The 22,691-nt window shown below is 39.8% G+C and overlaps 1 protein-coding gene across 8 annotated transcripts in view; it reads left to right on the forward strand.

Annotated features, from left to right (window-relative positions):
• Positions 1-22,691, forward strand: part of Rbp6 (RNA-binding protein 6) — a 1,141,481-nt gene that overhangs the window by 1,068,952 nt on the left and 49,838 nt on the right. For all 8 annotated transcript variants that reach the window (XR_013079560.1, XM_076763808.1, XM_076763806.1 and 5 more), the window contains 2 exons: positions 3,364-3,396; positions 5,407-5,487. Coding sequence is in view for 7 of the 8 variants with exons in the window: in XM_076763808.1 (XP_076619923.1) it covers positions 3,364-3,396; positions 5,407-5,487 (114 nt within the window). In the remaining variant the exon portion in view is untranslated. The remainder of the gene's footprint in view (positions 1-3,363; positions 3,397-5,406; positions 5,488-22,691) is intronic.

The raw sequence follows: 22,691 nt of genomic DNA on the forward strand, positions 1-22,691 counted from the left end.
ATAATGTCGAGAAAAATAAAGAAACCCGCTCCAATACCGTGTACACGTGAAAAGAAATGGAGAGGGACGCGCGAGGTCGGATCTATCTATATGTATATAAATCCGCACGCGAATCTATATACATATACATACACACGCATATAATTAACGTACATAATTATATGGATATACCGAAACGGAGAAAGGGATTAAAAAAGAAAACAGAAAAAAAGAAAGACGAAAGAAGAAAAAAAAGCTGAATCCATTTTTAGATAACGGCAGACTATATACATATTATATATTGTTTTGTATCTATGTATTTGGTAAACGTCATATAGTATTTGATATTGATATCGATATATTTTGTGAGAGGCGCATTAAAACCTTCTAGTTTTTGTAATAGACCTTACCAGATATACATACCGAAGCATATCTATATCTCTATCTTATACATATCTAGGTAATTAGGTAAAAGTTTATGTTGGTACAGACCTTAGTTTATTTAATGACATTTTTTAGGTGATCTAGGTTCGAATTAGTTAGAGCGAATAATTTTTGACGAATTACTATACTATGTATACGTTCCTATCATTGAGACTACTAGTTAACTATAGCTTTTTGGGAAGTCACTATGATACCGTTAGTTTAGATATATACTTTAGGTGTTTCTTCGTGGAGGATCTCGAGCCTCTCGTCTTCCGATCGTCGCCAAATTCGACTCTCGTTCGAGAATGTGTACAAAATAATCATCGATTCCCCGCGAGAAAACATATTTCGAGTCGCGAAAAACAGCCAGAGAAAAAAGAAAGAGAAACGTAGCTTTTTCCACGAAGAATGCATCCTATCAGCGGCTTCAAAGAGACCTATTACAATGTACCTATTACTTAACAAGCTACGTTACATAGTATGTTTATATTACGTTACACGTAATATTATACCTCTCTATAGGGTATATACTAAATATATGTCGTGCGTATACCCGTCTATACCTTATACCCAATACCCCTCGGTAAATACCCCCCCCCCCCCCCCAACTACCTATTACTCGTTATATAGTATTTAACTCTTCTAAGCTATATAGCATCATTTACCTTAATAATAATGCGTGAGACGTGTGTCCTAGAAAGTACGTACTTTGCCCGAGAGGCTCAACAGTGTCAGTTTCGTAAGTAGACCAGATCTTAACATGCGGTTACCTTTCTGTTCACCTTTGTAATGCTTTGTTGGGCCGGATTTTGGTTGTACGGGGAACGTAGCGTTGCGCATAGACAACAACAACAACAACAACGACAACGACAGCATAGAAAAAGAACAAAAATATATACACGGACGAAATGTGCGCCTACGTCGCAGAATTGGCGGTCGCAGCGCAAGCACACGAACCGGAACGATACAAAAAAAAAAAAAAAAATGAAAAAGCATAAAAAAAAAATGAAGTATTTGCGTTTCTTGGCAAACGTTTTTTCGCAACATTCTCTTTCTCTCTCTTCGGAAACATCCAGCGAGGAAGGATCAAAGAAATAGCCGTAAAATTCCGATAGAGTAACTCAATGGGATTCCACGTTGCCAAAGCTATCGATGTGACGTAAATGTTAATCGACCGGCAACTCGATCGTAAACTCGAGTGGAACGAGCTTTATACGCTCCTCGAAACTGTAAGAGACTATTAATGTTAATGTCGTACGTAAACGTCTGCTTTACGTGAAATCGATTTGTTGCATCTGAGAAAGTACACGTATATTATTATTATTATTATTATTATTATTATATGCATACATACACGAATTAGCTATAATGTCGACTATACGTATATACCTACACGTCGCAATATACACACTGCAAATATTTATATAAATGAATAAATATATATATATATACACATAAATTATATATATACATATATATAAATATCTAACATGAGAATCTATTTACGTATTATACACGGAATCGATATCTGCCAGTATGACAGTAAAATTAATGATATTTAAATAAACACAAGATAATGTTTGAAGCACATGCGAAGTTTTTCATTGTCGTTCGGACGGATTTTGGAAAGAGAGCAAAGTAGAAAAAAAAAAAAAACGAACTGAAAACGAAAACGATGTCACACGAATGATAAAAGTTGTTGCGTGCTTGACGTAATCAAAACCAGCCCGGTAGAAAGACATTAGGTACGGAATCACTAATACTATTAATATGTATCAGTGTATTTTAATGGCTAGAATAAATGCTCTTATACTTTTTCCATCTGCGTATATTGTGAGAGCAGCGTCGATATGGACACTAGAATAGTGAATCAGTAGTGTAGTAATTGTGGTCGGTGTTTTTTTTCAATATTGTATCGTCGATTTAAATGTGGTAGTGGTGTCGATAATGTGTCGCGTGCCTCGACGAACGAAGTACGATTATCATAAACATCGAGAGTACCCGATAAAAAAATTTTTGTTGATTCGTTTGATTTCGCAAATGAATATTTAAATGTCTTCCTCGCGATCGCAGGACACATTACCGGCCCTTAGTCGATATCTAATAAGCTACATAGTCAGCCTAGCAATTATTACTTAACGGTAAATGATTAACCAATACCTTGAAGGCTACAATAACCATAGATCATAGGAGGGTTTATTTTGTCGTAGATTGGAAACACCTCGGCCGCGCGTAGTTACTAGTACCTTGTCACAGAATTTAGTCGATGCGCTACATAGTCGATGCGATATACATCTATAAATAGTCAGAAACTTAGTTGTGTGGTCTTTTCAATTAGTATAAAATTATGAAATTTCATGGATGCCTTAATTTCTATCTTTCTATTCTACTGTTCTCCACACTATTTCTTCTTACTATGTTTTTCCTTTCTCTCTATCTAACCTAGAAGGCTTTTAATCCTGATTTCTTGTTTCGATCTTTGTTTTCACTTTTTATTTACCCTTCTCTCATTGTTTGAACCTAGTCATCCGTTACACACGAACCGTCTATTCCGACGAATTTCTGCAACGCTTTGCTTCATATTTAACTTGTCTCCATGTACATATCTTAATTGTCTACGCATACCTTGGCCTGCACGAAGAAAAATATTGCGCACGAAACTTTCATCAAACATGTGAAAAATTGAAAAAAAAAAGGAACGTTCGATACGTTTCTCTATTCTTTTATTATCGTCGTTGCTTTCTATCGACGATGTCCTTCTGTCTATTTCCAATCCACCCGATATTTTTCTTCGTGCTTAGTTGCAGAAATTTTTATTGAGACTTAAAAGATCATTGCACTAACCGATATAAAAAGTAAATGGAGGGAAAAGAATGATACGGATAAAAAAAAAGACAAAATTTTAACTGTTTTGATCAATCTGAACTCGGCATTAATGTGATCTGTTTTTCCTTATAGATTTTATGTGGTCCCTGGGAGCATTACCTGATGGTGAGTATAAAATATGCACGAACATGTACACCAAAACGACTCCGATGTCCAGTGACATGCCTACCGTTTCGTAACACGTTCGACGTAAGACCATCGTTGCAATATTCACGAGCCGATCAATCACAAAGGATCCGGAAATATCGTGTTTGTTACTTACGTTGTTAGTTCGAGTCACCGGGCTCGTGCATTATTAACACGCCACCGGGCTGTCTAGTCGTTTTATTTGTTAACCGTGCAAATATTCGTCAATTCGAAGATACATTCATTCGGTAACGCAATTATTTGTCCAATACCTAAATTGTCACGCGCTCTTTGACATTGCGCGAGAGGAATACGTAAATTGCATTGAAAGCACGATTTGCGACGAAATTAAATTAAAATATTAAAAGCAAACGTGCACGGATTATTGACTATGCAAATCACGGGGATGATAATTTTATCGTGCACTTAATTGAAAATATTCTAATTAATATTACGGCGTGAAATCGAACAATATTTAATATATAAAATTTTATACAAAAGTATGTTTCTAGTTTTTTTTTTAATTCTATTATATATTGCTTTATTGTACGTTTGAAAATTTTTAATTTTGCACTGAAATTACAAAGTGATCAAACTTTGTTTGAATGAATTTTTAAAGGAACTATTTATATTTCTTTATACGACAATTGTAGATCTCGAATACGGTCGAATCTGTAGAATGTAATAGATAAAATACTTATTCTTTGTTCACAGCTTCAAAAATTATTGAAACTGTAAAAGGATTACATAGTATCGTGTAATTCATGGTATTGGGAAAAGGACGATTTTTTTTTATACAAAAATAAGTTAAAATGTCAAAATGAAATTTTTCTATACGAGGTTTCGTTTTTTGAATTAGTAATTACGGGTACCGCTTATAATTGCATAAACATCGTGTGTCAGTAAGAGTCATGTAAATAGAGAATATAAAAATACAGTTGTCTATACTCAAATGCACTTGATTAACACTAACAAAAGGAAGCAATTTGCCTTGTAATAATAACGTCTATTTAATGATTAAAAATGTTCTTGTGATTGTACAAAAAAATGTTACATATACGAATGAAGGAGAAAAATTATAGAATTATATATTTAATAGCATTTGCATCACGATGACTTCGATGAAGTACATACTACGTACGGATGAGAAGTTGACTTGTCTGATCTGTTATGGTATAGACTATTTCCTGGGCGACTAGAAAAAAGATTGCATTGCACGTTCGCGAGAAGTTGGCTAGCGGGGCACAGGGGTCAGGGGAATACTTTGCTAGCTCCACCCACTTTCGTCGTACCACCAATCACACCCCCATTGCTTTCGCTAGCCAACATCTCGTGAACGCACTGTACTATAAACAGAGTCAGACCAGCTAATCAACTTTCCATCTCTGCACAGAACATTATATAACTGCAATTATTTATATTCATAAAATTATCAAGCGGTTATATATTCAATATTTCACACATTGCAACTCTGTGACTTTCATCGTCTTATAAAAGCACGTCAAGATAGAAAGGGACACGTGAGATTGCAAACTCATATGTAACAATTTTATTTCTCACTTTTGACTTATTTTTGAAATACCCCCTTGCCTCGCCACGAATTACAAGACATTCTGTACATAAACAAAGTTGCCATCGATACGTGGCGATATTAATCCCTTCCCGTACTTTAACGAGCCTGACTCGTCATGATTTTGGCCCAAACATAAATATCACGAGCCAGGCTCACGGACTGTAAATGACGATCGTGATTGAGTGTTAGTTCCTATCAGTACGCCAGGAGAGTTGGTCACGATTCTTATAATCTCTGTTACAAAGCAGTGTTAGCATCAGTCTAGTATATTTACCGCGCGTTGGATTTCGAGCTAAATGACACGGGAAGTGGTTAATAAAAATTAGCAATGTATATTCTAGCCCTAGAAACGTCGGAGCTAGCCCGAACAAAAATGAAGAAACAGAATTTAACAGTTTGTTTTGGTCTGTTCGCAGGTTTCCCAGCGGCGTACGCGGCATACGCGGCAGGCCGTGGCTATTCTGGGTACCCTAGTTTCGGACTGCCCTACCCGACAGGTAACCACCTTAGCCTTAACCACCTTAACCACCATAATGCGGCCCACATCGCGCCCTTGAACCTGAATTTGAACCTCATACAGGCGCAGCCTGCCCCCCATCATAATCCGCCTACACCGACACCGCTCTTTTACCATCCCAATTTGGACCTCTACAACGCCATGCCTCTGTGAACTAACTTGTTATAATTAATAACAATTCGACTCGAGCTATGCGCACACTCTAACCCATTGCTACACCGCTAACTGTGCTCTCTCGCTGTCGCTGACGTCTACCGATGTCGTCGATCGATCCGAATCGACCGTGTACGCGTGGGTGTCGGGCGAACTGGTCGAGCCTCGGCTGATATCAGCCGAAGCCAGGCTGGTTCGAAGGAGAGGGTTCGCGTCGAGGATCTACGTTGCACCTCGCGGAGCCTTTGTCTCGAGAACCGGGCTCCCCCGGCCGAAACTCGGCGCGAACAAGGGCTCCGCGCGGCCAGGAACTTTCCGAGACGCGTATTACCCGGCAAACTAGCGCCCGATTATCCCAGGGTTCGTGCCCCTTCGAAACCACCCTCCGCGCGACGAGACGCGAGATCGAACGCGTACCATTTTTTCCGCGCTCCGCCCGTCGCCCCCCCGCGTCGAGTCGCGTCTAGATAAATCTTTTGCATCGGGGCGAGCGGAGCGCGTCGACGTGGCTGGGAATCTATTTTTTTGGCCAACGACGACTCGTTCCTCGGGAACACGGTCCCCGGTGCGCCTTACGTCCTCCAAAAGGGGGGGACAGTGTACATTATTGGGCCAAGCTTGCTCCGTGATCCGACGATCAACGACTTCCGCCGTGGAAGTTTCGATCGACGAACCGCCAACACCGAGACGCTCGATACGAAGGAGCGGTGAACATTGTACAAAATCGCTATAAATTATCGTATCGGTACAATCTTGTCGAGTTAAGATTTAAGATAGCGGGTAAGGAGGTTTTCGACTCTTAGGGAACTGCCCCGTTCCGTATCTGATCGGCGAGACGATCGAGGAACGATCGAGGAACGATCGATTCCGGCCCCGCGTGTCCGTCGACGTTTACGAATTCGCGAGCAAATTATCGCTCGAATGGGATTCCTTTATCGATGGCGGTGGTATCGTAAATTCGACGGGTTCGCGATATCTCCGAAGAATTGTATCGTTTTTATTTGACAGCGATAATCGGTTTTCGGGATTGCATAGCTTTTTTTACGATTAAATGGCGTCCGCAGAACCGCGAGGCCTTGTGTTTGGCGACTTACGGTAAATCGCGTATTGTGTAAAGCCGCGTTATCTGGTGTTCCTTTTTCTTATTTTCGTTCGTGTAAATATGCAAGATGAACTTGATAAGGGAAATGTATATTATTTAGTTTGATGGATTAAACGCGATACGATCTTGATTCTGTATTAATACAGTTTCCCTACCATCGGGTTGAACCTGAAGGGAATCGTACAACCTCGTTGTTCGAGCCATGTCTTAATACAAAATTGAATTAATTTTATCGTATTTGCACAAAAGGAACGAATACTGTGCAATGCCCTTATTAAGTCGCGCTTCAAATATGTTCGTCGCGTAATCGATGCATTACAAACATTTACTGCGAAGACAAAATAGCAGGACGACTCATACATCTAGCATCTTTATTCTTGTCCGTCCAGGAAAAATTGTATCATAAAATTAATGACAATATCTGAATGTGTGTCACTTATTATAGAAGAATTCGATTGACCCTAATAAATGTCTAAACTGTCCTTTTACAGTGGACTTTATAGTATTCTTCTACGGAAGTATCTCAAATTGAAATATATAAATTTAAATATCCATATTAAATTGCGAAGTGAATCAGGAATATAGGATAATATAATTAAATTTGTCGGAAAAGTTAAAATTTGCCAGCAGCTTCAGGAGTTTACAATTTCAATCGTCATAATCAAGTTTGATAATTTAAAAAGAATGGTAGTAATACAATTATTTAATTGGCATACAATTTTTAGGTAATATATCGTTTTGAATACTCGCGTTTACGCTGTGAATTATAGCCGTAATACGATTTTCAATGCTTTTGCGAGGTTTCTATATACGCACAGCCTGCCGACGTAAAAACGTTGAAAAACTCAATTTACCAAACTAGGACAAGATAATGAGTGGTTGATGTATGGGAAAAGTTAGGTCGTTAAACCGACTCTGTATTTCTTAACTCTGCATTCAATAGCGGATTGCGTGCCTTCAACTATCAATAACAAAACACTCTGCTGTCATAGAATTTTCTTCGAAAGCATCGAGGCTCTGCGACGTAAAACGCTACGAAATTGTTCTCGCTAATCGATTAACCAGTTTCAATTAAAGTCTTTCCTCGCAAGTCGTTAAAGCAATGTTTTCCAAATTAGGGCTGTTCAACAAACTAAGAAGGGGGTACTTTGAATACGTTTCTATATTTGAAAAATTTCATTAGAATTTAAAAACACTTATCCCATTTAATAAATGGGCACATACAAACATGTTAACTTTAGTTTTCGAAATTGTTTAATTAAAGTGAAGCGACTGTCATTTATTTATTTATTTGGAATTTTATAAATATTCAATTTGTCCAGATGCTTCTTTTAAATAATTCTTTATATATTCAGTGAATAAAATAATCAGTCAATCGAAGTGAATGAAACTTCGTTTTAAATGAATTATCATAAAGGTAACAAAAATGTTTCGTATATAGATTAGTCCTAAGTTAAACGATCAAACTGCAATTGTTGTTCTATAAACAAAATTAATAATTATTCATACTACACACTGTTACAATTTGATCGTTTAACTTGGAAATATCCTTCTTTAATGGTGGACAGGGGACATAGAAGCAATGGAAAAAATGTTTAAACATGCGCTATATTTGATCTTACTTTCGAGTTACTTTATGCTGCAATAATGTATATAGAGCTGCTTAAGTATATAGAAAATGCTTGAAGGGCCACGTTTAATTCGAATATAATCCTACAGCTAAATTAACAAGAATCGATAAAGTATTTTAACACTAGCAATAGGTGCTGAGTAAACGATTATTTTCAATTGGTATATAAAATAAAAATTCATAATACTTTTAATACAACTTCTTTCAATAATTCATTCAAACGAGTACTCAAAAAATTGACTCATTAATCTCCCATTAAGGGATCATCCCTTTGTGGAAGTTGCAAAATTTAGCAAATTTACATGAATTTTCTTAAAGCAAATTCAACATTGTGATTCTTTCTTATAGTTTATTTAACTACATTTTAGGCGTACAGTCATATTTTTTATACAGTTTTATGTAATTGTTTTTCACTGTTGTCTCGTTCGAAATAAATACATATTTAAAAGTCGCATCTCGCTGGCGTAGATAATTGGAGTTCTCAAAGTGGTTCGAAACCAAAAAAATTGAAAAGATTCTTGATCAATCCTTGTCAGTCCTTGCCAAAGTAAACAATTTATATTCAAAATTGGCAAAATGGTGAATGCAGAAAGTCAAAATTCTATTTTTGTTTTAACTATGATACACTCAACATAAAAATATAATTCTGGTATCGACCAGATAGAGTTAGTAATACGTGGGATAACCCATATGAATTTTAGAGCAAATCTAGATGAAAAAATTACTAGTTACTATTAGTAACTCGAGAACAAGATCAAACAAAACGTTTGTACGAAGTTTTTTTTTTATTATTTCCATGTTCCCTGTCCACGACTAAAGTAGGTAGCACGTACGACGAAACGCTTTGTACATCTCGGGCGCGAAAGGAAGTTTGGAAAGCACTATGCCGGGGCATCGAATCCGATCGAGCAAGTTAACCCCCGACGAAAGAACTTCGCGCGCCGGCAAGCGAACGAAAATTAAATTAATTAAAGAAAACCCCCGATACGGAAACTCGGTTAGCGATTGAATTTGCGATCGTTGCGGGTTGGAATTACGCGGACGTATTATGGCCCCGTTTGGAATTCGCGCGAAGAGATCGGGTCGGCAACGGAACGGGGGCGCAGCTGATTTCGCGCAAGAACGGGAACCGTTTAAAGCGGCGGCCGCGCGAGCTTTCCCAAAGATATATTTAAATCCGGCAGTCTATTAAATCGATCGTAATTTAGGATTAATTGCGCGTTCGCGGAACGGGGTAAAATGTCATTGTTAATATCAGGTAGGGGTAACGGGAGCGTGTATCGATTGCGAACGATAGGCGAGGGAACTGCGCCGCGGTTGACCCTGCACGCATAGATATACGTATATGCAACACATATACGCTAGAGCAATTAATAGGAAACGTTTCGAAAATGAACGCATCCGTGGCTCGGTATCGGCTGATCTAAATCGAAGCGGTTGATTGGAGGTAGTTGCGGGCAAACTTTTCGGGGTCAAGCACCCTTCGCGTGGAATTCGAACTCGAAATGAAAATCCGCGGTCCATGACGGACGAAGAAAACCAAAATGGAGATACGACCGTTGCCCGTGTATCGGATCGGAAATTCGCTTCGATCAACTCGCGGGACGCGTCTCAAATGAATCCCAATAACTCTTGAATTCGATCACTCATCTTTAATTTCGTTTATTTCGGTTTCACGTTCATTAATCCGCGTCGTTAAATAAAAGATAAACAGGTGGTACTAATCGCGTCTGGGCTTTCGTAGGCGTAACACTAGTCTCAAAGAAGCTTCTTTTCGATCCCGTAACTTTACCCTTGCCCTCTGCTGTTCAGCCGTTGCTCTTACACGTCTTACTACAGCCCATTTGTTCCCTTCTCTTTCGTCCATCTCTGGCCATTTGTCTGCCTTGCTCGTCTCTCTTCGCGAACTGTCTCTCTCTCTTCTCTCTTTCTCTGTTCCACTTCCTTCTTTGCGCGCGTGCACCTTGAGTAGATGTTCCGAGGGAAAAAGTTTGAACTTGTTGGTCCCCTGCACTTGTGTACCTCCTACCCCTAAGCTAGCACCGACGCTGCTCCTCTGTGTTAAGCATGGCACGAAGATAGCAAGGCGGTAAACACATAACGCCCAACGGTAGCGGACAAACTGCGACAGGTGTCCCGTGCACGTCGCCCGGACGTAAATTAGCGGCGAGAGAAAGGACGTGGACGTCGCGTGCGGACGATCCGTTTCCCTCGTCGACGTCGAATTCGACCGGGCCTCCGACATCTTCTCTTCTCTCGCGAGCACATGGAACGATTCGCGATAGACGGGCGGAAAGAGAATTCATAAATAATGCATAATGTTTTTCGGACGTTGGCCTCCATCCCCCCAGAACGAATCCCGGTGTCTTCCTTTCCTGTGGTGTTCCTGTTCCTGTAAACGTAACCGTATCCTTGCTTCCAGCCCCCCAGAGACACCGATGTCGATGCTTCCTCCAATTTCCCTTCGCCGCCCGCTATTTAACGCATTTGAATAATCTTTACCCCGGGAGGGGAGGACAGCAATCGCGCCTCCTCGTCTCTTTTGCTTCTCTCTTGTTGCGTATGGTTCACGAGGCATGGCGGTAGATGGAAAAGTGGATATCAGCCCACGATGATCGATCACCGTTAAACGAAAAACCCAAACCCGCCTTGAAAGTCGTCCGTATAACACCAATGTCCGAAAAACATTCGTTGGTTAGGCCACCCTCCGTCCCGAATACGAAAGAGGGTTGGCCCGTTGCGCGCGAACGAATCTCCTCGAACGGTCGAGGATACTTTCGCAGGAGTTGTTCGGATTTACATTCGACAGGAATTCTCTTTAGACCGTGCTGGAACCAGAAAACGTATCGTCTTGCTCGCTCGTATGCCCGACGTTTGTTTCTGGAATCGATTCGCGTAGTGTCGTGTATAGGTAGTAACATTATCAACAGGGAAAATTTAAGTGCGATTTAGCGAGATGTCTTGGAGTACGATTTCAATTTCGTAAAGATTCGAACACCTCCCTTAAATTTCTATAGTTTCATGCTTGACCCCTTGCTGACTAACTTGACGTCGTCCTTGTATTGTCTTTGAGATTTTGTTGATTTTTTCAGAAACAACGTGAAATTAAATTCAATGTAGCCATAGAGAAAATAATCGTTATACGACCCTCCGTTATCTGAACAGAGTACATTCTTTTAGAGTATACCTTTTCTGATTGAAATATTTTTCCATAATGGTAAAAATTAATTTAGAAATATTGATAACATCGGTGCGATGCAATGACAGTTTATGCATTGAAGAATAAAAGGAGAGACACAATTACTGGTATCGTGCATGATTTTAATAGAAATCATTCAAGTATTAATTGTATTAACACTAAACCTACCACGCTCGGCCAAATGATTGTTTTTAAAATTGCGTTTAGAATTTCTAACGTATAATGTCATTTTAGCGACATTTAACTTCACGACTTTTCTTATATTAGTTAATGTACAATAAATTTGTCAATATTCATCTTAACATATCATCGTCTAAGCAAGAACATCATTTTTAAAATTCTTCTATCTTCCTATTTGTTTTAGAATAGCCTGGCAACGTGTATTGAAAATAGTTAAACTTTAGATGCATACAGTTTCGAAGCTACTAGTGTTTTCTTTTTAATTGAGCTAATGTTATTAGCGGTAAACCTTCCCCTTTAAAATGGCCTTTGGTTTATGTCGATCCGACTTTCCGTTTTCGAGATATCGTAATTTATGTAAAAGGTAATTCTTTTTAATCCGACTCTCTCACTGTCCGTCGCGTGTACAATAGCCTATTCACGCGTATTAAAAATACTAAAACTTCAGATACGTGCAGTTTCGAAAGTACTAGTGTTTTATTAATAATTGAGGCATCGTTGGAAGCAGCAAACCTTCCTCTTTAAAGTGGCTTTTGGTTTTCGACGATCGGACTTTCCGTTTTCGAGATATCGTTATTTATGTAAAGGGATAATTTTTCTAATTCGATTATCTCTGTCTCCGTCTGACGCGTGGCGCCGGACCTCTCTTTCTCGTACGTGTCTCGTGACCGAGTGGCCGAGTGACCTAGTTACTACGAGTCACGTGCCGGTCAATGACCTTGACAAGGCCGTAGTAAACAAATGCTTCGGACCCTTATATCTCCGAAACTAGCCACCGCATCGACTTGAAATTAAAATCGCTATATCTCCGGAACTAATAAAGCTATCGACTCTCACAAACGCTCATTTTAAAGGGCATTTCATCCCCTATCCGATAACCATATCAACTATTATAATTTATGCCATCTTCTATGTTTATTTTGAAATTTACTTTGACACTATATACCCAAAGTAGTTTCAGCACTTCCTATTCATCATACGATTGATGTGGGATAAAACTGGACTATTGTTTTTTTAATTGAAAATGAATTTAAATTTGTATACAGGGTGTTAGCATAATTATTACGCCATTTTTTCGTAAATAATTGTTTTCTCTAGAATTAACTACGGTATCAACTTGAAAGAAAATTTGTTTTGAAGAGCGTTTTATCTTCTATCCGATGAAAATTACTAATTTACTAATACTATTAAAGCACTATTGCACGTTTAGAGTAAAAGTATTGAATATTTTTGTACAGGTTCTTAGAATTCAATGCTTTAAGAATAAATATGCGACATAAGAGAGAAAAATATCGTACATGTTGCCTCGTAAAAGAGAAAAAGAAAGGTCATTTGACCGGTCATGATAGGAATGGGTATACATGAAGTGTCGGTAGGTTTAGTGTTAAAAATAGAGTCAATGGGATGTAGATAATGATGAGCTTAAGCACTTATTTAAATAACGACGTAATTGAAATTTTATGTATGCATATTAAAGAGACTTGTGAGATCTAGCAATCATAAACTGAAAATGTTCATGATCACATTTCGTGTCTTTTCATTAGTTCAGATAATGGAGATACTCTACATGTATATAAGAAGCTTAGGGTTAAGTCACAAAACAGTAATTCGTTGAACCTCACCCTTTCGCCTTGCTTTCTCTACTGTATATGATGCTTTTGTCAACACTAGCTTGTATATTTTTCATTATGGTTAAATAACATTGAAATAAAAAGGAGTGGAAGTTCCAACTGTACCTACTATTTTAGACGAGTAACTATAGAACATTCTTCTCGAATTGTCGCGTTATATTGAATCTGATCGATATACCGTTATAAACTTTTTCAGTTTGCACTAACAAAGTAAATAACGATTTGTAAATATTATGTTGCAATATAAGGTTGAATTTGTAGACTAAATTATCAGAATTCCATGTCGCTGAAGTCACAATCCGTAGGTCGTAGAATCGAGGTTCAATTAGTACATAATAAATTATATTATCGAACCTTCTCACTATTCGCATTAATCTAACGTAAAGACTTAAGTCACCACGAATTTAGCAACCACCTTTATTCCTCGTCGACGTCACCCTTAAATGTGTTCAAAAAGACAGCTACACAAAACGACTATATTTCTCTCGCGTTTATAACGATTCTCAAGCCCAAGTTTGTACGATTATTGAAAATTTCTCGCGAGTAGGCACATGGGGCACCGAGCTCGCAGTTTTTCCGCTACGACGCGCCAACTCCGTGTGTGATAACCCTGACGAATCGTGCTGACTGGAGGAACGAGTGCGTTGTCTAACCAACAGAAACCTCGAAAGACTGGAAAGAAAGAGAGACTGTATGGGCGGAAGAGAGAAAGAGAGTATTTGCTTGAAGAAATAAAATAGCTAGTATCGTGTGAGATCTAGGGACTTAGGGGGTTGGTGGTACTTTCAGGTGCCTTGGGACTACCGCACCTATCGGCCGGGGACGCGGCGCTACACAGCTTCTCCACAGAGTACAGAATCATTCCCGAACAATGAGCCCTAGAAATACGAAAAGACCCCGAAACGAAAATCGAAACGGGAAACGAGAACGATGTAAAAGAGCGCGATGTGTGTGAGAGCGTGTGTACGTGTGTCGTGGTGCCAGGAAAAGAGCGTGAATCGAGAATCGAGACGGAATTTCGGGGGCTGCAGGTTGCGTGGTAGGAAAGGAAATGGAGATGGGATGTTCCAGCCGATAACGTAGTCCTATTTTCTTCGTGTCGATGGAAATGTCGTCGTATATTGGGCGACAAAGCAAGAGGCAGAAACTCGTGAAACGATCGAGTGAAGTACTTGTTCCTCCTACTTCTTCCTTCCACTTTCGACTACTCTTCTAATAACGCGACACGCGGTTGCATCGTGCTTCTCGTAGAGTCAACTTCGACGAACTGGCCTAACGACGTCTTCTTCGAACGTGGTCGTGATAACGAGTTTCCTATTTTTTTTCTCTCTCTCTCATTCTCTTTTTGGTACTCTTGTTGCATCTGTGACGAACTTCAGCAAGATCTCGCAGGTCACAGGACCGAAATCAGCTGGAACATCCCTCTTCTCGGTTGCTTTCTTTTTCCGTAGAATCTCGCTGTCTAGCGTTCTGAACGATGTGTTTCATTCTTCTCTCTCTTCCTTTCCTTTGTACGAGACCTGACGACGTTGGACAGTTTCTTTGATGGTCCCCAGGCGTGAAAGAGTCTGAAAGGATGCGACGCGGGTACGTAGTAAAGCGGCGTCCGCGGCGAAATTGTACGTCGATCGCGAGCTTACCCGTTATTTTATTTATCATTTTGGACCATGCAAACTTGTCAATATATTTGTTGCTCTATTCCGAACGAATGTTTTTCTTTTTCACACCTCTCTCGTCGCGTCTGTACCGTATCGTCAATAATAAATCGGCGAACTAAATGTTTCTTTTTTTGTAAAATATATTAGTTATTACAATTGGAGATTATTCGTTTCATCGTGCAACTCCGAGAGAAGGTCGAGTGTTGATTAAAATCGGATTAAATCGGTTTCAATTTTAAACACATATTAACCTAATACTTATAATCTTTGAGCTAATTGAAATTTCTGCTTTCGACGGGCATTAAATTAATGGCTGTCGCGATTTGCTAAATAAACGCGATACAGCGGGTTTAATAACGAAACTCTGTGCAAGCGTATCTCAGGATAAGTTTTTTTATTATTTCCGTAAATCGATAGTCTGATAAATTCGGTTAAAAGTTATTCTTTGGCCGTGTGACGCATTCAAATCGCGCAATATATTCTGTAAACATTTTCGTTTTGATTTATGATTGACTTCTTTCTCTTTCCGTCGCTGCATATTGAATACGGCTCCAGACTTGAAGAGAACCAATTTCACGAATACTGCTGTGAATTTGATTAATACCGCGACGAATCCTCGTTTTTGCGACCGAATAAAATTTTTGCTATCGTTTGAGGAGCCAACTAGTCCATGCTAGTTCCGTACTTTCGCGAAAATTCATTCTCTCGTGTATTGTTTCGTCGATTGAATATAGTTTGAACTAATTGACAATTTTTATTCGAAAAAATTATATTTGCATACTGTTGCAACGAATCGAGTAACTGAAGAGAGGCCTTCAATCTTTCAAAACTTTTGTCTAGGTGAAATCAACTCGACAAATCGCATACTAGGTTCAACGAGAATTGGCAGGATTAAATTCTGGCAGTTCAAGCATAGAGTCAACGCCAATTGTACATAGTAATGAATAGATAAATTAAATGCAGAAATATAGTTTTCTATAACTTAACCCCTTGCTATACAATGATGAGTCTTGAGTCGTTACAAGTTCTTCATATCAAGTTTTATATATTCAAATCGACACATTTTTATTCGTGAAATCTATTCTTTTTCGTGACCATTCATCGTACCAACAAACTTAAACAAAATTAAATAGTATTTGAAAAATTATTGGAAATTAAATCGTACGTCAAAGGGTTAATTTGTATTCATTTGTCTCCTCATTTACATTATTATATAATAATATTATATCAATATTGAGAATAAGTACTATTTGTTTACAAAATTAGTTTCTTTTCAATTATTTAGGGGCCCAGACATTACGTTTCGTCCCTGGTTTGATCATGCATCGCTCGTGTGCAGCTGTTTATATTTCCTGCCAATTTTCGTTGAATTGAATATAGGGTTAGAAATATACAGTTACTCCCACTCATATTCTTACACCATAAAGGTCATTTATTATAAATAAAAAAAGCTTATTTCTAATCTCTCACAAAACAGCATCGAATGGATATATTACTCTTACCAGATAAATTCTTCAAACCAAGTATCATACGAATCAAATTTTCTCAAATAAGGGCAACTGCCAAATTTCATAAATTGTGCAAGAATATACTCGTATGAATTCGCCTTTTTCCCCCAAGCACGATTTCCAAGTCCGCCGGTTGCGAAGATCATTTCAATTACGAATTCTCACGGGGATGATGTTAGTAATTACAGTTATCCGGGTATCCGTGTATTCTCGGATGCTCCTCCATTATCAGAGCTCGTTCGGTGGCATCTTTGGCCGGTTGCCTTCCGATCGACAGTTCCGTCTGCATATCATTATTCATCATCCATCAGGACGCTTCACCATCGGCCTAGCCAGCCGCGATAGACTAGTTCCCGAGCACGATCGATGGGGATTCTCTGAAAATACTCTTTCAACCCGACGATATTTCCACACGTACATCAATCCGATGTACGACTGGTATACGCGTACGCGCACACGTTGAATCGAAACGCCCGTCCTTTCATTGGGGAGCCTGGCCGTGCAGGCGTGGTGGGGCATCGAGGAGGGGGGCGAGTAAAGGGGTTGGAACCCGGGGGTTTGTACGGGCAGGAGAGGTGCACCGTCGTATTTCACAGTCATTACCGTAACGTGTTACCGTGCGCGCTCGTTGCGCCACGCAATAAATCGTCGGTTACCGTTACCATGGTTGGCGCGCAAGGAGGGTACGGGGTGTTCGAGGGGCGGGCTCGGGTGTTATTGTGGCGCTCCAAACCCCTCCGGCGTTCGTATTAACCCTCGAGCTACCCATGCGACGCGGTCTCTTCATAACAATCGTAACCTCTTTTTCTTCTCTTTCTCCCGTTCGCGCCTGCGGTCCTTCCTTCGTCGCGAGACAACTCGAAGGAAGCGCGACGGATCGCCAATCCAGCTGGACAAAAGTTACTTTTGGCGATCGTCGCGGAATCATACAGGAAAAATAAATTAATTTTCGTCGTACGTAGAGAATGGAATTTCTGTCGTTATATAGCCACGAAACACTTTTAAAAACGAATTTTATCAGTCCTTGTTATTGAACTTATTATTACAATCGATAATTGAGTTAAATAACAAGAGATTCTTCTTTGAAAGTGGTCCCGCAAGTTATAATAGCATCTCTTTATTCCTTACACGGCAAGAGAAGATATTTATTTCTCCTGATGCAACGATCCGAAAACGTATACGATACATGAATAATAATACAACTCTAAATATCGAGTTTTACTTATGCAACTATGTTTCCAGAATACTAAAATCGTATAACAATTTCATAGAAATAAAATCATCGACGTATAACAAAATTCTGAAGGGAATTTCTTTGTCTAAAAATGTTAGTTCGAAATAGATGTCGATCTAGAACCGACCTAAGCGTCAGTAAAATTCTATATTAATTTCGTTTTCCTTATTTAATTGTACACTCGTTTAACGCTTCGTCCGTCGCTGTTTACCCCTACCTGATCTCTCGCAGTCGTTCGTTTCGATTTAGAAATCACCCCAACTGCGAATAACGAACTCTTCTCCCGCGACGTTATACTTTGTACCGTTGTATGCTTTTCAATGGCTGCACTCCCTCCACTGTACCATACACACCGAAACTGTTGTACATAATTTCGCCCGTGGCGGGAGGAGGCAAAGCCACGCGTCGCAACTTACGAGAAACCTTGACTTCTAGCTAAGAATCCCAAGCATTCGAAGTTTACACGTGACGCGTGACGTTCCAAAGGATTTCTCAGCGTGGGCGTTGAACGCGCGAAAACGCGTGCACGCGAGGGTCGCGTCTCGTTCTCGGGACGAACAGAATCTCTGTATTCGTACGTGTTCGGTAGAAATACGTTCGAATTAGCATGTATACACGAAGGTGGTCGGAAGGCGATCTCGAGAACGTCTCTCGTTCGCAGAGTTGCACGGTAGGCCAGGATTCGTTCGTGACTGGTCGAAAATAAATGATTTCAGCGAGGACTACGCGCAGGAAAATATTCAACGAAGTAAAAAATTTCTGTAATATTCCTGTTCCAATTTGAGAAAATCAAAAACCTTTTTTGGTCTTTTAATTGATCGCTAAATTTTTGATCGATGGTTTGATGAAATATTGCGTTGCAAATTGAGAAAAAATAGGGATGATACCACTAATTGTTGTAATAGACCGTAAGTGAAGAATATTTGTACTTATTAATTTATCACTGTGACAGATAAACAAAACGAAGAAAATTACGTATCGTATAAAGCCAATTAACATTGATTTTTCATACATTAACTGTTGTAAGGATCATTCTAAGTGGGCTTGTTATAGAATTTACGAAAGATATTACTTATTGAATGTGTTACGAGCTATAAACCTCGCTAAAATCAATCATTTTTGTCACGTTACGAATGAACTCTGACCTACTGAATAGTGGACCGAGCCGCTTTTGGATCACCGTGTACATACGCACGTTTATACGGTTACCAATAAACGCGTGCAGATGCCTGTGTGTGTGCGTGTTATGCTTTGCTACAAGCGATAATTGGAAGTTGATCGTACAACGTTTTTCTAAATTAAAATTTCCTTTTTTCTTATGATTGGTTTACAGTAAACATTTATAATTCATAGCAAATACAAAATCGTGAGACAAGGCATGAATTAAAAAATTAATTTGTATTCAGTTTAAATTTTATATAAGAAGAAACCTCTTGATGTATAGTTGGAGGGCGTGGAGGGGTGAAAATTAAGGATGAGATACTTTTTAAGTTTGTACTTACATTTAAAACATATGTACAGTGTACATATATAGTAACTGATACCTCGATTATGCGCGGCCACGTATTTTCCACGCACACACTCAAGCATACACGCGTGAAAATATACATAATTATATATATAAATAAAGAATATATATATATACACATGATTAATATAAATAAGAGAAAGAATTATATACATATGAATATAAATAAAAATATAAATATAAATATATATATATATATATAAATACGAGGGGATATATATATAATACAAAGGGAGCTATGTAAATTAATGTTGTTCATATTTGTTGAGATACAGATCGTATATAAATTATCGATCGAATATTATTCATTTCTACGATGACGATCGACCGCCATTGGTCAATACTTTTAAGTGTCACTACTGCAATACGCGGCGTTATTTATTGGATCAGCCTTTCTAATTTTTTACGAGAACCGTTGATACTCTGTCTCCATTTTATTTTTTCGTATTTCATTTGTATATCGTACGGTGTTTCGAATGTCGAACAATCGTTGTTGTCGCAAACAACGCGATATTGCGGCGCTTCTAATTACGAAGAACAATTTGACTGACAAGCCCGGCTTTTGTTCGTCCGCGATTGGCCGCGGCCATGTTTCCGAACACGCTCGCCAATCGGTCGAAATGATCGTATTGTCCTGGCCCGTGAAGCTTTTTCATTTCCATCAGTATCATTTGCAAGAAACGTACATTCTCGATCGATGGAAGTGTGACGGATCGATACATGAAGTACCGATTTAACGTTTTTTTTTTTTTTTTTTTTTTTTGAAAGCCTCGGGTTACCGAGTATCGATTCGTAGTATTTAAACAACGTAAATAGCTTACAGTTATTAAACTAATCGAACTTATTGCTCGTGCACGATGAACCATGCCCAGAAACGATACGTTCGCGAACCGAACGGTTCCATGCGTCGATACGTCACGGATTTTTCTACCAGAACAGCGTTGGGAAAGCGTTGGCTAATAAGCTTCCTGAACAAGCACAATTTTACCAGAAGATTGTTCGCGAAACAGTCTTCCCGATCGAGTCGAGCGAAAATCATCGCTGCCCTTACCCAACGCTGGGCGACAACGAATCCGAACCGAGTCCCCTAATTGCTCTGGTATCCGCTGAAACTCGATTCAGAAATAACCGACCGAAATGAAAAAAAATAAACTACCCTCTTCTCACGTGAATCTCTTGACCGGAAGTTACGAAAATGTTCACAGACGCATGGCTGGCAAACTCTGTGGTCCTTCGTCAAGCAAAGCGTCGTCTGCCTCTACCCCCATTCCATTAGGTACTGTTAAAGACACAAGATATCGAAAGATAAACGACACGCGCACACCAACACACTCCAGTACACGCCGTACACACATGTACACCAATCTATATAACTACACGATCACACACGCAAACACGAAACGTGCGCGAGCACACGCGTTCACCGCGCACACGAGTATAGCTGCGATTTCAAGGGAAAAAGAGTAGTTGCGAAAGTGCAGCGCTGCTTTCCGCAAAAAAAGTTTCACGTTCGAACAGAGAGGAACGAAGGAAAGCCCCTGCGAGGAAAGAAACGGGTAAAAACACGTAAACACCGAACCACCCCCTCTCAAAAAAAAAAAAAATAAAAATAGAAAAGAGAAAAGAGAGAAATCGATGCACGCGAGACGATCGTCGAGAATTTGTCCAGCTCCCGGAGGCTCCGACGTTCTCTCTTTTTTCTGCCCCTCCATTTCATCAACTTCTTCTTCTCTCTAACCAGTAGAATTAGGTAGATAATGTGTACTCCTATACTGTCACTTCGAGAGGAAACCATAACGAGGAAACAGAAAAGTGTAAACAGAGATGAACGCACGTCCGAATCTAGGATGCCCAATGGCGAGGCTGCGCGTCGTCGCCCGTTGCTTCCGGAAACGTTCTCGTTCGTAAACGTGTCCATTATAGCGGTACTATAGATTCAAAAGATCGGGTCTTGATATCGTGTTTCGGAATGCTGAACGTCGACGCGCGTCAGCGTCGCCAGCCAGCCAAACCAATAGCCAACCCCCCCGGTGGAAGTAAAAAGCAACGATTAACACGAACGAAAATGAAAGCCGTCAAGATCATTCTTGCCCCTTCGTTATCGTGCATGCGTATGTGTAGGGGAGGGAAGGTAAAAAACGAAGCGGACAAAAAAAAAAGACAAGTCTGTTTCGAAGACAACGCCAATGATCGCTAAGTTCGGGGTAGACACTCGTGCGAGGAGAGTACGATCCAAGAGCCATTTTCCGAAGGTGATCGCGCCTGAGTCGCAATAAACGTTTACAATTATCATCCCCCCCCCCCATGTTCCTTTCTTTCTCTCTGTCTCTTTTCCCCTTTACCCGGATTCGAGATCCATTCCCGACGATCCCTCTTGCCCTCCGCCACGATCCCGTCAGCCTGAAAAGAGTTTTAACGTGTTTCTCTCTAGTAGACGTTTGATCTTCGTAGTGGTTGAGATGTAGTCACGTTCTATGTAATCTCTAAGCTAAACACTTTAATCGAAAACACTTAGAGTAGGTCATATAGATATAACGATATAGGCGTTTCCGGGTGTTCAAGCTGAAGCATCCTGCCGGTGCCCGATGGTCGACGTGAACGCGGCTTAATGGACTGTCATTAGGCTAATCGAATTTCCCGTAATGGCAGTCGTCACCTAGAGCGGTTAGGTGTTTCAAAGCGGACCCACGATTTATTGCATAACTCTTTGATGCGTGCAACTCAAGTAAATCTTTGTTTAATTGATTGGATCGAAAGTATCGGTTGCGAAACATTTTAGAGATGAACTCGACGAGACGAGTTTAGATTTCTGTGAAGCTTAACGAACCACGTTCAGGGTTTTGCGGTGCATTTATTTGAACAGTAAATTCAATTTGAACGTTTTAAGAAAATCCTCGATTACGTCACCCGTGTAGATGTAGAAAGTATCGTACGAAATGTGATCCCGAGCGAAGTAGAATTGGCAGGATGCTGACGTTGCGATACCGCAGTCTCTTATCCAGAGCAAGTTACATATTGCTAAACGTAGAGTAAGGCATCCGCTAAGTTAGGCGAGAGTAAAAACGTAAGAAAGAGAGTACCGATCCTCGTAGAAGAGATTACCGCACCGAAGCAAACTGCCCAGAAACAGATTCAACGAAGAAAAATTTTTCTGCTTTTTGTATCGTTATCCCGATTACCTTTCACTGCCTGTTCAATGTCTTCGATCTCCGCCCTCCGCCACCTTCCTGTCGAACATTGAAAATTGGAACGTAAAAGCAAGGACAGCGAAAAAAACACATCCACCCCCCTTCCCCCAGAAACTCGCGGCCGCTGTTGTCGCGATCAACATCGATTTAAGAGCGATCGCGTTCCCAGCAGA

This window comes from Colletes latitarsis, chromosome 4 (genome assembly GCF_051014445.1).
Source record: "Colletes latitarsis isolate SP2378_abdomen chromosome 4, iyColLati1, whole genome shotgun sequence".
Taxonomy (NCBI): domain Eukaryota; kingdom Metazoa; phylum Arthropoda; class Insecta; order Hymenoptera; family Colletidae; genus Colletes; species Colletes latitarsis.